This window comes from Tupaia chinensis, unplaced genomic scaffold (assembly GCF_000334495.1).
Source record: "Tupaia chinensis unplaced genomic scaffold, TupChi_1.0 Scaffold140874_1, whole genome shotgun sequence".
NCBI classification, from domain to species: Eukaryota; Metazoa; Chordata; class Mammalia; order Scandentia; family Tupaiidae; genus Tupaia; species Tupaia belangeri.
Genome location: NW_006200742.1, coordinates 395,403 through 411,235, shown reverse-complemented (window position 1 = coordinate 411,235; position 15,833 = coordinate 395,403). Strand labels below are relative to the sequence as shown.

Below are 15,833 nucleotides of genomic sequence, written 5' to 3'. Positions count from 1 at the left end.
ATATGACATGGTGTCATTAACCTGATTTAAACTGTGTACTCATCTCTCTACAGAAATGATAAATATTTACATATTGAAAGTGCTTATCTGGAATGAACTCGCAGAAATAAGTGCTAAAAATTATAAATGTCATTTTGCAAATTTATGATTTAAATACCAATAGACACATGGCAAATTAGAAATCTCCCAAAGGCAATAGTGTGTGTTGAATTACATGAATTATAATGACCATATCATAAGTATTCTGTTATTTCAATATTAAATATTAACCACTACATGTAATGTGTTTTTTCTCTCTTGTTTTCAACTAGAAAGCAAACATTTATATGCTTTTATAAAAGCTATTTATGTTCCTCTATTTAGTTACCTTTCTTAACTTTCATGGTAGTTTTACTCCGTTCTGCAGCCCCTTTCCCTAAATTCAACAGCCCCTTCTTGCAAACCCTACTGTAGTAATGAAACAAGTAGCAATAGCATCAATTTATATTCTGATAACAATGAGAATTGTGGAAATTTCTCTAACTCTTCATACAGAGGAGGACACCAAAATAAATATTTTATCCTTTACTTTCACTGGATGTTTCATATTCTGAGGAGCATTTGTAGAGTAAATGAAAGTTGTAAACAGATAAATTGTCTCATCAGCATTCAGTTAAAATGCAACCCACTAGAGAGAAGAATAGAAGTATAAATAAACACAAAAAGTTCTTATGAACCAGAGCTACCTGACTAGAAGGCAAAAACATGTCTGCCCTTGACTTAAGGACAGGTTGACCTTCATGGTAAAATTAACATGAGATAATTCCACTCACCAAATGACATATATTTTAGATCACACCAGCTAAAAATTCAGATAAAATATCGAGAATTACCAGAATTTAAAGCAGAAATACTGAATGATTGAGTTCAAGTCCCACTATATATCAAACTTTGATCATTGGTTTCTACCGCCAACTCTGTGCTTTGCTAATTTCTAGTTTTAGTATGCTTGTTGTGTTTTGCTTGTTCTTAATGTTAGAAGGCATGTGCGTTTGCCAAAGACAGAATGGTCTTTCCAAGACACATGGTCACGTCACTTTCCTTTTCCTTCATTATGTCTGGATTTGGGGACCATTTACACATGTACCTAGCATGTTTTTCAAGTCACCAGAGTTGGGATTCCAGCTGCAGTTGACCACATGATATCCAGCTCCCTATGCCCAGCACTCAATGCAAAAGTGAGTCCCTGAGATCTACCTGGGCCACAATGGAGAAAATCTGCTTTATCTTACAAAGTATATAGTATCTAGGGGTCAGCTGGTAGCATGGGAGTTCGGATTCCCATTTGGTCAACTGTGGTTTAAGTCCCGGACCTAGTGGCTTGAAACTCACACTGGATATGTGTGTGTATGTGCGTGCCCCAAATCCCGAGAGGAGAATGGAGGAGAAGGGATAGCAGTATGGCCATGCCCTCAAGGAGGTGATTTCTTGATTTCTGTCTGTCTTTCTCTGGTGAGCATACATGACCTATAGAAAAAAAAAATATCAAAAAACAATCAAACAAACGAAAACCAAACTATTGTATCTGGCTCAGTAAGTTACTAGGCACCATCCTCCACAAACACAAACTATGCCGATTCCTTTGTTTGAAGAATAAGAAAAGTCAGTGAAAAGAAGGTGGTCAAGAATAGAATGCAGGAGAAAAAAAAGAAAATAAATAGGAATTATAATATGAAGGACTTGTAAATGCTTGAAGAGATAACAAGAAATATTGGGTCATCGGGAAATTCGTGACGCTTTTTTTTTTTTTTTTTTTGAGGGGTTTTTTTTTGGGGGGCCCCCCTTTTTTTGTTTTGAGAGGTTTTTGCTATGGGGTGCACACGCTTGCCAGAAAGACAGAGAGAAAGAAAGTAAAAAAATCACCCTCTGGGGCAGATGGCCATGCCACAATCCCTTCTTCTCCATTCTCCTCTCGGGACCTTGGGCACACAAGCACACGCACTCAGCACGAGTTTAAGCCAACGGGTCTGGGGGTTGAACCACGGTCGACTACATGGAAGTCCAGCGATATAGCCGTTACGCCAACTGCTGGTCCCCATGATGCATTTTTGTATGAATAAATGAAAAAATTCATCATGACTTTCTCGACGATCTAATAATAACACATAAAGAGAAAAATAGGGTCAGAATCACTATGGGACAGTTACAAAAGAAGAGTCAGAGGAAAGAGGCAGAGAGCATGAAGTTCACAATTGTGAACTGTTGGATACTCCCCCTTCAGCAGCTAACTGAAAGGTCGTATGCTTTCTCCATATAGTGCTCATCACTCCCAGGCAAAAATGAAATGTGACTACCACCGTAGAAGGTTTTTAGTAAACACATTGCTATTTGTTTCAATTTCCTCATTTTTTAGAGAAGTAACTATTGACAATCTGAGGGTTCCTTATCAACAAGAACATGTGGAAGAGAGACTATTTTCACAAAACATTTTCCTTGATTTTGTTGTATGAAAAATATAGATGCTAAGGTACCAAGCTATGTGTGATGTATTAGCATAAATGTTATGTTTACATAAATGTAACATGTATCCAGTTTATATTCAACATGCAGGAAAACTCTGCACGGTCTTCCTGTCCCTTGCTGCTTCCACTTGTGTGTGCATGGAGACATCCACTTAGTGAGAAAACCCCTGAGATCAGAGGATATGCCTGTGTTTTGACTGACATCTATTACCACCTCTTGGATACAACATCATGCACTTTGTTTTTTCCAGACCTTAAAAGCCCAAAGTCACAGCACCCAGTTAGCATAATTGTGTTTGTTTTAAGCAGGAACACTACAAAATGTTTCTCAAAATACATTTACTCTTAGCAGCAAAATCTTCAGAGAACCATAACCTTAAAATGCCAGTTCTCTCATAAGTGAACCAAGACAGTAATAACCACTTACCTACTAAACTTAGCACAGACAAAAACCTTGATTTTCATAGGTAAAACTGATTTTTATTTGTAGCTCCAAATCCAACATAATCCCTTTAGGCAAAAGTCATTGTTCTTACATTTATGTTCTCTATTTTATATTTTAGTATATCACTTATTATTTACTATGCTATTTTATCTATTCTATATCTGTTTTCCTCAGTAAACCATAAGCTCTTTACAGGAGAGTCCATTTTATGAATCTATATAACTTCAACTGAATAGATTTTCTGGTATATTCAGATATTTATTTATTTATGATCTTTCCACACACACACACAAAGCTTATTCCTACTTCCAGAGAATACATAAAATATAAGGGAATATAAATAAGAAATAAATAAGCAAGAAAATCAGGTAAGCGAATAACTGTTTAATGATATAAAATGGAACCAGTAATATTAGTCATCTCAAAATGCATGCTGTAGACCAGAGTTTTTCGTAACTGTAGGTTATGATCATTGTTGGGTATGAAATCTATTTAATGGGTCTTGTTCAGTATTCTCTAAAGAAATTACCTAAATAATATAACACAGATAATGTTAAAGTACATTATATGTGCTTTTAAAATTAGTGAACTGTGTTCCAAAAATACAAAAATATTGCTGTATTGGCATAGCTTTTAGGTGCTGTGCAAGGGAAACTGGATCCCACATGGCCAACCCGGGTTCAAATCCAGGCCCCACTGACTTCAACTGGGCTCACATGTACGTCCCTAGGATCTTAATGTGATATAGGATTGGAGAAAAAAAGGATTGTGGTGTGACAAGACCTCATTTGGGGGTGTTTTCTCTCTCTGTCCATTTCTCTTTTTCTCTCTCTCATGTGTGCATATGAGTTCTCTATCATTAACTTTTGTTTTAAGAAGTTGTTTGCCTCAGGGTGAGAGAGAGAGAGAAACAGAGACATGGAGAGGGAAAGTGAAAACTTGCCCTTCAAAAGGGATGGCCATGCCAGAATATCCTCTCCTCCATGCTCCTCCTGGAATCTTGAGCACATACCACAATGTCATCTACTGGCTGCCCCTCTATCATGAATTTTTAAGAAAAGGTATCTCTCTATTACTTTCCAATTTTAATTCCATGAGTTCTGGAAATCAAATAAACCAAAAACAGAATTGTAAGTTTCATAATTCACAATGGATAAAGAAAAAAGTGAACAATGTAACTACTCAAGAAATCACAAAAAAATAGCAATTCTATAAAAAGCACACCTGAAAGAAAGGAAATAATAAATATTTCAAAATCTATGATTAGAAAGAGATTTCATCTGAGGATGATCATAAAGAAGACTTCAAATCAAGCAATATCACACATCTTCAGACACATCTTTTCATTTGTTATATTTTATACATTCTGCTAAAAAGTACCTATAGTGTTAAGGATTCATACTATATATTAGTTTAAGCAGTTTAATCTTTGTTTTTTTGTATTTTTTGTTTTGTTTTGTTTTGTTTTGAGAGGTTTTTGCTACAGGGCATGTGCGCTCACCAGAAAGACAGAGAGAAAAAGAGAGACAGAAAGTGAGAAATCACCCCCCTGAGGGGATGGCCATGCCACAATCCCTTCTCCTCCATTCTCCTCTTGGGATCTTGGGCATGCACACACATGGGCCCGGTGTGAGTTTAAGCCACCAGGTCTGGGATTCGAACCATGGTCAACTACATGGGAGTCCAGTGACATAACATTATGCCAACAGCTGGTCCCTAGTTTAAGCAGCTTAATCTTTGATTCACTGAAAATACGTAATGGTTATAGGAGAACTCCAGGGATACTGAAAACCAGTTGGCTCTAATCTTAGTTCTATCTCCCACTTAACAAAATTGTGCACAGGGTAAAGGAGGGTATAAAGGACTTGGACAAATGCAACCAAAAAAAAAGAGAGAGAAAGAGAAAAAAAACAAAACAAAACAAAACAAAAAAAACTTAGTTAAGCAGATGTTTGCAGAGTGAGAGATCTACATATCTGGAAATGAGTTTTACAAAGTGATACCATGGGTTTTTCTCCAGATAGTGCGCTATGATCGTGGGCAAGCTGTGTATCTTTCCTAAGCCCCCAATCTATTGCTTTTAAAAATGTAATGAAACTAATATGGTATGCCAATTGTCAAGAATAAAGATAATGAATAAAAAGTAACCCAACAGTTAAGTGCAACAGAGAAGCAGGATCCCACATGGCAAATGAACGTTTGAATCCTAGGTCTGGCAACTTGAAAATCATACTGACATGGACACGCACGTGTGTCCAGGAAGTCGACAGAATGAAGAATTAGTACAAAAAGGATTGAGGAGTGATCAGGCCTTGTTGAGGGTTGTTTCTCTCTCTCTCTCTCTCACATGTATTTTACGTCAGGCATTAAAATAATAATAATAATAATGAATACAGTGCCTGGCATTGGTTGAAAGAATAAACACTCAATATTATTTAATTCCCCTTTCTCATTTTCTTTAAACTTCACAGTCTTTGGTCACACTCTCTTCCTCAGAGAAGTCATCATTTTAATTGTTTTTCTCTTTCTATGAATACTCTATCCTTGTCTGTTCCCATGAATTTCTGTCTTGCACTTACTATTACTTGGTCAATTTCCCAAAGGTAAAATTAATAAGAGGTCGATCACAATTCAGACATATCCAATATGAAATCAAGGAGTTCTATAGGTATTCTTATACCTTTACTCCTTATGCCTCATAATTTCATCTCTCACCAACTGAGCAGATGTTTCCCTCTGATACTCTGCTATCACGTTTTTGATCACTATCACTTGCTATCTTTCTTACCAAAGAGACCTCCACTCCTGACTTCTTGTTTTTAATTCTTATTACAAGGTAACCCATAATAAGGCTTGAACCTCAAAATAAGAATTAATATGAAATCATTTTCTGGATAAATCATAGTTTACGTCTAGAAAATCAGCCAGTTTTTTGTTTTAATCTTTGTTATTCAGAATAGAAATTGTTCCAAATCAAATTTCACATGCATATAACTGCTTCAAATGGAGTAAACTGAGGTTTGTTTAGCACTTGTGGCTTAGGAGTTACACATGAATTCTGTTTTATGGTAGTTTATCACCATATTTTATAGCAACAACAGCAGTAGCTATAAACACTGATAAATGTGGATGCTGTCCTCCAACAACTTTAAGGATTCCATTGGTTAAGGACTGTATATTCATTATGCAAATTTATTTATTTGTTTATTTTTGTCCATGGCATGCACTTACAGGAAAAAGATGGGGGAGAAGAGGGAGTGAAAAATTACCCCCCACGGGTAATGGCCATGCCACAGTCCATTCTTCTTCATTCTCCTCTTGGGATTTTGGGCACACATACACAGGCACTGGCCATGAGTTTTAAGGCACTGGGTCCAGGACTTGAACTGCAGTCAACTATGCGGGAGTCCACTGACATAACCATTTTGCCATCTGCTAGTCACTCTGTGGAGTGTTTCTTTCTTTCTTTCTTTCTTTCTTTTTTCTTTTTTTAGAGAGAGAAATTTTTGTTATAGGGTACCTATGCTCACCAGAGAGAGAGACAGAGAGACAGAGAGACAGAAATCACCTCCTGGGGGGATAGCCATGCTACAAATCCTTCTTCTTTCTCCTCTTGGGCTCATGAGCATGCACACATACATGCCAGTTGCAAGTTTCAAGCCACCAGGTTTGGAACTTGAACCGTGGGCAACTACTGGGAGTCCAGTGACATAACCATTATGCCATCTGCTGGTCCCCTGTGGACCGTTTCAACAAGCAATGCATAAAAAGTTTTAATTGTTGCTGTTGATGGTTTTTTTGTTTGTTTGTTTATATGTTTGTTTTTGCTCTAGGGTGTGTGCACTTGCTGGATAGGACAGAGAGAGAGAGAGAGAGAGAGAGACTGAGAAATCACCCCCAGCAGGGATGGGCACACAGCAATCCCCTCTCCTCCATTCTCTTTCAGGACTTTGGGCATGTATCCATGTGCCCCCAGTGTATTTTTCAAGACACTAGGTCAACCGTGTGGAATCCAGGTGTCTTAACCTCCATGCTATCTGTTGGCCTACATAAAAGCCTTTTTAAATTTAGTTTTGTGAGTATCTTGCGGGGTTTTTGTTTGTTTATTGCTTTTATTTTAAGTCTTGTAAATTTATTTTTTCAGAGAGAGAGTGATACAGAGGCACTTTCAACAAGCTTTTCATGCTGTGACCCACCCCTAGCCATTGTCACCTAGAATCACACACACCCATGGAATTTCTATAATGGCTTCAGCACTGAGGAGTGTTGTACCACCTCTGTGCCACTGCAGCTAGCCCCTGTCTGTTTCCTGTTACTGTTGTAGCTCCTGGTCAGGCAGATTTATTCTAGACTTAGAAGGCATCATTAAACTGGCATTCCCTCAAGAATATAAACTTGAGGTTCTAATTCTTGTTTTTTCCCTCATTGCCCACATCCAGTCTTAGTAGTAAGTCTTGCTGTCCTGCATCCTGGCGTTCCTTACAACTACACTGTCCTTCAACTCCCTGCTTCCCTGGCCATCAGCTCACTTCGGTATTATGACACTGGCCTATGAAATTGCCTGGCCATCTAATCTCTCCTGTGTCTGTTATATAGTATACACTAATGATGGATATGTCTCCCTCTAACTTTATTTATGTTCTTTACTTCACTTCCTCCAAAAACTTCGTATTATCTAATTACTCCAACTTGCCACTTCAGAACTTCAGTGGTCATGAAATGCTATATTTCTGCTTTAGTTTTACATTATGTAAAATATTTAGCAGAGTGCCTAACAAAAATACAACAAATTTTAATCCTTTGTTCAAAGCCTGTTCTCCATTGATGACTTCAGATACTCCCTAAATACCACATCCTTTTGCTAATACTTTCTTGCTCTTAAATGATTTTTTTGTAGTCTTCTGCATTCTGTGAAGTCGTGTTCAAGAACCACTTCCTGGGCCACCCTTCCTCTGATTTCTCTTCCCACTCTCCTCAAAGAATTAACATCCATTATTTGTATATCATTTGGCATTTAGTCGCCAACCAACATACACTTCTGTTCAGACTTTGGTGCATTTCTTTTCAAAATTGTTAATCCTATTTTACGCCAAGGGATATCTTCCATGGTGCCTAATTATACATAGCAAAATATATAATAATTGCCAAATAAACGTTTGTTAAAGACAACTAAATAATTACTAAATTTCTACATATTTTAACACTATCCTACATGTAACTGAATAATTGTTAATATATAGCCTAAAAATAGTATCTCATGGGCACTGTATAAATACAGGGGTTTCAGGTCTTCCAATCACCTGGAGAGCTTGCTTGCTTAGCTCTTAAAAAAATAACTTAAAAACAATTTAATCTTTATAACCATGATTCAGCTTTCACAGGTTCAGTGAGCATTTCTATTTTTAAAAATCACTTATCCCTAAAATAAGATCACTCTAAAACCTCGTACTGAAATTACTGAAGACTTTATACACAAAGAAGAATTTTTGTCTTATCTGACTACTCCTGCTAACACTGGCACACCTAACTTATTAGGGCATTGAAAAATGTTCTGTGTAATTTTATGAGTCCCAAGGGCAGTCTAACAAAGTTACCGGTCTGCCTTCTTTTCGTTAAAAAAACAAAAACAAAACTTCGCTAGATGTCCACAGTTAACTTCATCATTGTGATATGACTTGTGAGTGATTTACATGTTGAGTATAATGTTAATCAATCTGCAAAATTCTATGCTTATGCCCTTGTCAATAGTATTAGTTAAGCTATACAAACTTTTTGTATCAACATTTATGATAATCCTAATAGGTGCAGATGGGTTGTGGCTAGGCACTATTTTATGACTATAAGCAAAATAATAGAGGAAACTCATAGTCTAATAAAGGAGTAAACCAATTATGGAATCATCGGAAAAGTCGTGGTGTATGTTTCCATAGAAAAACATGAAAAATACGTCATGACTTTTCTGAGGACCTATAAATTCCAATGTAATTTTGAAAAGTAGTCATGGGACCAGCAGTTGGCATAATGGCTATGTTGCTAGACTCCCATGTAGTTGACCGCAGTTCGAGTCCCAGACCTGGTGGCTTAAACTCACGCTGAGTACATGTGCGTGCATGCCTAAGATCTTGAGAGGAGAATGGAGGAGAAGGGATTGTGGCATGGCTATCCCCCCTGGGGAGAGGGTGATTTCTCACTTTCTGTCTCTTTGTCTCTCTGGTGAGCATACGCACCCTATAGCAAAAAAAAACCTCGTACTGAAATTACTGAAGACTTTATACACAAAGAAGAATTTTTGTCTTATCTGACTACTCCTGCTAACACTGGCACACCTAACTTATTAGGGCATTGAAAAATGTTCTGTGTAATTTTATGAGTCCCAAGGGCAGTCTAACAAAGTTACCGGTCTGCCTTCTTTTCGTTAAAAAAACAAAAACAAAACTTCGCTAGATGTCCACAGTTAACTTCATCATTGTGATATGACTTGTGAGTGATTTACATGTTGAGTATAATGTTAATCAATCTGCAAAATTCTATGCTTATGCCCTTGTCAATAGTATTAGTTAAGCTATACAAACTTTTTGTATCAACATTTATGATAATCCTAATAGGTGCAGATGGGTTGTGGCTAGGCACTATTTTATGACTATAAGCAAAATAATAGAGGAAACTCATAGTCTAATAAAGGAGTAAACCAATTATGGAATCATCGGAAAAGTCGTGGTGTATGTTTCCATAGAAAAACATGAAAAATACGTCATGACTTTTCTGAGGACCTATAAATTCCAATGTAATTTTGAAAAGTAGTCATGGGACCAGCAGTTGGCATAATGGCTATGTTGCTAGACTCCCATGTAGTTGACCGCAGTTCGAGTCCCAGACCTGGTGGCTTAAACTCACGCTGAGTACATGTGCGTGCATGCCTAAGATCTTGAGAGGAGAATGGAGGAGAAGGGATTGTGGCATGGCTATCCCCCCTGGGGAGAGGGTGATTTCTCACTTTCTGTCTCTTTGTCTCTCTGGTGAGCATACGCACCCTATAGCAAAAACCTCTCAAAAAATAAATAAAATAAAATAAATCAGTAGTCATAACAAAGAGAACTAGGGGGAAGAAATTTCACTAATAAATGAAATGAAGGCAAACTGCTCAAAGGTGATTTTATGGCAATTTAATGTTTAGGATTTATCTCTAAGGATGAGGAGAATTTTTATTAAGTAAAGGAAGGAAATGTGGAACTTTCTGGAAGAAGTAAAAAAAGCAAAATGAATGTTCCCTTCAAAAGTTCAGTATATTATAGCTGGTAGAATTAAAGGGAAGGTAAGAAGGAAAATGAAACACACCACAGAGGTTAAGATCAAAATGGGAAGATGGCTTGTTGGCCAGGATAAGAAGCTGGTTTCTGAAGGCAGTATGGGGCCTTGAAATCTGTATAAGCAGGGAACAGCAAGGTTAAGGATGTGTATTAAGCTACAATTCTATAATCAATAGGCAAAACTGACTGACGAGGATAAAATATGTATTCAGAATGACAAATAAGCTTGCTTTATAATAAATGTAAGACAGAATATAAGAAATCAAATCTTATTTTATAAAGAATTTTAAACCGAGAGAAAGAAGAAGAACGAAGTAAAAAGTATTCAAACTGCATCTTCTCCATGCCTTCTGTGACCAGGAATTTCTACTATTCATAATTATGATTTATTTCCTTGGGAACTGAAAGAGGCGAGATAGCTCCTTTTACCTCCTGACAGCAGCAGAAGCAAATATTTCCAATCGCCCACACCTTCTGTTTCTGCACTCATTAGTGCATGCAATTAGTAGGAAACAGGCATTGACTGATTTGATTGACATGCGTTTATTTTCTCTGCCACACTCTGTGGGATCACAGCATGAGAGTAATGAAAGGAGAGCTGTAATTTGCAACCATGGATAGCATGGTTATTTATTATCATCATACTTACCACTGGACCTGGTGGGCCCTGAGGCCCTTCCCCTCCTTTCAGTCCAGGTGCACCCTGGGAAAAGCAAAAAATAAAAAAGACAATGAGTCAATAGGAACTGAATATAAATAAGAGAAAATGTATGACTGAAAAAATGATGTCAGGAACTGTTTTTAGACATAAATACACACACACACAGGTGTATACGCACACATGTGTTATGACTGTCAGAAGCACATGTTTACATATATCCCCTTAATTACCCATGATGCTTTAGTTAAACTCCAGAAAATGCTTATAACAAACAATTTCCTTCTTATGCTTCATCTGTATGTTGATTATACCTGAGCTCCAGGAAGACCTCTTTCACCAGGGAAACCGCGTAATCCTGCTGGTCCGTCTTTCCCTGAGATACCTTGAGGACCTGGGTCACCCTAAAGAATATAATAACATACACCCATAAGTAAATAATAATTTCTATTCACGTTTCTATGAACAAAATTGTGACTACTTCATACCAACTCTAAGTAAAATCTGAATACAACGTGATAGAATATTGTGTGGGATGCCATATACATTAAGATGAACTACTACCTACATGTAAGGATATACGTAAGTTGATGGTTTTATGGTGAATGGAGCTAACTGGTCTTATGTTTTCTTTCAGTGATGCCTTGAAGTACAGTAAACTCACACTGGGTATTTTCCTAATACATCTTCCTGACATTCATATAATATTATGCTAGAATGTAGAGAATTTGTGAGTAAGTGGTGAGAAATACGGTGAAAAGAGATGGAAAAGAGCAAAGGAGTCTCCTTAAATATGGTGTACCTTTGCACCTTCTTTTCCTGCAGCCCCAGGAAGACCTTGTTCACCAGGAGGACCAGGAGGGCCAGGATGTCCACGTTCACCTATTGGGCCAGTCTCACCAGTTGGTCCCTAAATTAAACAAATAAAACTGCATTAGATTGCTATTTCATTTTGGGCAAAAATAACACAAACTCAAAATATATATTACTCCCTTACACAAAACTTCAGCATTCCCATTTATACTAATAATGACTTATAAACCACTTTCTACAAAGCTCTGAAAGTAGCATATCTGGTAGGAGTCTGAACAATTACAGAAAACCTTGGTTAGATTCAGAGTGTACAAGGGAAATATATAGGTAAAGTCCAAAGGGTTGTTTTCTTTGCTTAATATTCTAAGTATTGTTAAAACTGCAATTTTTAAGTACAGTTTCATCCTACTCCTTCTTTTTCATTAGGTGTCAAGCAATTTAGGAGTGAAGAGGCATTGATACCCAGTAAAGCACTGCTTGATAATAAGCTTAGGTCCCTGGGAACTCAAACAAACAAAGCAGTTCTCTTTGGAATTTCATGGACTGGAGACCTCCCTACTGATAATCTGTTTTCATTTGACAATGTCTACAGAATGTGGCAGGGGGGGTCCTGAAGGCAGTGAGTTTGGGCCAGCAATTCCTCCCAGTAGAAAACTATAACAAATAGCTAGCAGCCTTAAATTGCAGCGAATGCCAACGTGAAAAATGCTAGGTCATTTACGTGTCCCCTGAGTGGTGCTGTTTTGTGGTGCTGGAGTATAATAAACTTTCAAATATAAATAGAGAATGGTGACCAGTTGCATTCTATCTCCACTTAGAAGAAAGCAAAATGAAAGATTTAGGTTAGAAATATATAAAGGGAAAATTTCCAGATGCTAAGGTTGCTAGACAGTGGAATGTGTTACTGAAGTTGCTTATGGACTGCCACTCCCTGTTATTTTTCTAAAAATTCAATATATTCTTATCTTTGGTCTTGGATTAAAAAAACACATCTGCTTGAAACTTGGGTGTACATTTATAGGTTTAAATTCCCTTTATTATGTAATTGCTGAAAGTCCTTAATTTAGCATTAATGTGCAAACATTTCCCCTTGACTGAATTTTTTCTTGTATGTCTGCACCAGAATATCAGCAAAGGATATAAAATTGATTCTACCTGAATAGCTACCACCACTGAGACAAAAAAGAGCAGAGAGTCACATAACTGTACTAAAGAAATGGTGACCATCAAGTGTGGGATGGAATCAATAACGTTCCCATTAAACCACTTGCTTTGTCGTTACATCAAAATATGGCTATATTTAAAATAGGCATCTGGATTTTCTTTTTTAAAAGGATCAATAAAGAAAAATAGCTCAGTGAAGAGCATACTTAATAAAACTCTTATCACTTTTATGCCTGAAAGTAGGGGAACAAAAAAGACCATAGGTCTAAAAGTTTTAGATGCCCCCATCGGGTAGAAATGAATTTCAAAAGTTTTAAGGTCTTTAAATACTCAGTTAAGCCCGTGATGTTTGCATTTCAGGTAGACTCTAATTCCCTTCTATTCCCAGATGTTAAATAAAATAGATATCATTCCTCTGGTTAATTTTTTTCACGAAATATAATTATGAAGTTGTTTAATAGGAACATAGAAGTATTTTTTAGAGAAGATTTTCTAATTATTGAGGAAGTGCATAATATATTATATTAGTGCTTATAAGCAGTTGGAAGGAGGCCTTCAGCCCATAAAAGTATGCTTACATGAATGCTTGCCTCCCTTCCCTTATAAAAGAGTAAACAATTAGATTTTTCCCTTGGTACAGTATTAATCTCTGCCATAAAATGATCAACCAATTGAAAAATTCTTTATTTTTGCCTCTTCCACACATATTCCTTGAAAGATGCAATTTTTTATTTTTGTTTCTGTGTGTGTGTGTTACACAGTATTGAGAATTAACTAATTATTGGCTAAGAAAAGCTTATTTTAAGCAATTAAATAATTAAAACATGGATTCAACTGCTCTTGCTTTTGTTACGATTTGTTATTAATGGGGTAAGACTCTAGCTGAGTAAATTAATGTATTGTGTCGACTCCATATGGTTTGCCAGAGAATAAAAATATTATTTTCTATTCCCACAAATTATTCTCTGTAGCTACTTAATAATATAATTCAAGATACTGCATCAGCTTTTGAGACTCTCTGTGCCACCTATCTTGAAAGAGATCCTGGTTCTGCTACTATATTTTATATACTCAAAGATAAACTAATTTATCCTTGATATAAATCATTGTTATGACAATAAGAATCCAAAGAAACATATAGCATGAAATAAATAATAAAATTTTAGAATGCTGTGGAATTCAGAACTTTAGATTATACTTCTATATATTATATATCTAAATCTAATTTATACTCAAAACCTGAAATAATTTTGTAATTTGAAATTTTAGAAGAAAGATAATGTCCAACCTATTAAATCAAAAAAATTTGTTTCTGTTTTTGTGTTAAATAGATGGTGCCATGGTCAGGATATATTGTTGAATTCACTCTGATTTTCCAGATGTATTTTATTCTTTTGTAGTCATAAAGGCAATTGAAAATTGCTTTCATTAAGTAAGAGTTTGCTCAGTTTCCTTTGATGTTGGCTAGGTGCATATGAGAGGATTTCAAAAAGTTTATAGGAAAGAATAGAATTAAAGCATGAGTTTATTTTGGTATAGAAAATCGGAAATCTATCCACAGATTCATAATATGCATTTTCCATGAAAGTTTTGAAGACTTCTGATATATTTAAATGGATCTGAAATAAGAAATACATCATTCTGAATCATAATTAAATGCGATTTCATACAACTTAAGAAGATGAAATTTTAAACAGAAAAATAAGTCTTCCTAAGGAAATGAAATATAGAAACATACCTGTGGACCAACAACACCTCCTGGCCCAGGAGGGCCGGTTTTGCCTTGAAATCCCTAAGAAAGGAAAGTATCGTATATAATATGTTGTACACAGAACCAAGTATAAATTAAAATTCTACAAAATAATTAAATAAGTCACAGTAAAAGAAAATCACCTTCAGCTAAAAATACTTATTTTCAAATGCTTGAATATGAGTTACCATATTCCACTTTCTCTTTAAAATTCAAAAATGGTAAATAATTCACATTGTAGTGCATGACTACTTTCAATTAAAAAATAAGATAATAGATTAAACCAAAGCCCAAATGTATTATTAGCCCAATTCTACCAGTCAAACAACATAGAATTTTAACTAGCAGTATTTTTAGACCTAACTATGATCCAGATATTCTTTTCAAGAGCCCATTGATTCTAATACATCTACTTGGTGATATTAAAGTACTTATCTTTTCTGAATTCCAACAAGCTCATAAAATAAGATACAAAATATATATTTACACAAAGAATGCTTTGCATGATTAATCATTTCAGCACTTTCTCAGTGTTCTTTCTTAAAACCGAAAAGAATATGGTTACAAATGCACCTTGCAAACAATGCAGTCATTAAAATATAATCCAGTTGATTTGAGCGGCATGTACTCACTAAATTAAGCTTCTGGGCATAGACTCTAGTATCTGTATTTCTTTAGGCTTTTGAGTTATTCACTTCGTATAACTGCATTATGATAGGCAAATTTCTTCCTAATGTGAATTAAGTTAAATTTAATAGAGAACTAGATAGAAATTAGTAGAAGTGAAATCTTCCAAAGAACTGAATTAAAGCAAATAGTATTTTCAAAATTGTATTCACTGTAACAGCTAATCAGACCAGAATAATAAGGTTACAAGTAAAAAGTTTAGAACGAAGAGTAGAATCTAGTAATCCTACATTGGTATGACAACCTAACAGGAAACCAAGATCAAATTATTTATAATAACAATATTTTATAAATGGGTGAAAGGAAAATAATTTGTATTTGTAATTATTGTAGTTGATGTTACATAGAATAAAAATATTTTTTTCTATTTTAAAATTTATAATCCATTGATTTTTATATTGTTAGCAATAGCAAAACTGATCAATTCTGATGGAAAATAAAAATCATATACATGTGTGTGCGTGTGCATATAGTGCAGGGCGGGGGGGGGGGCGGGGGAGGGGGCGCC

The 15,833-nt window shown here is 35.8% G+C and overlaps 1 protein-coding gene across 2 annotated transcripts in view; it reads right to left on the bottom strand.

Moving 5' to 3' along the window:
- The window catches only part of COL11A1 (collagen type XI alpha 1 chain), a 237,181-nt gene that overhangs the window by 87,811 nt on the left and 133,537 nt on the right, over positions 1-15,833 (bottom strand). For both annotated transcript variants that reach the window (XM_006162840.3, XM_006162841.3), the window contains exons 38-41: positions 14,627-14,680; positions 11,714-11,821; positions 11,226-11,315; positions 10,903-10,956 (exon numbers count right to left, since the gene is read on the bottom strand). In XM_006162840.3, the coding sequence (XP_006162902.1) occupies positions 10,903-10,956; positions 11,226-11,315; positions 11,714-11,821; positions 14,627-14,680 (306 nt within the window). The remainder of the gene's footprint in view (positions 1-10,902; positions 10,957-11,225; positions 11,316-11,713; positions 11,822-14,626; positions 14,681-15,833) is intronic.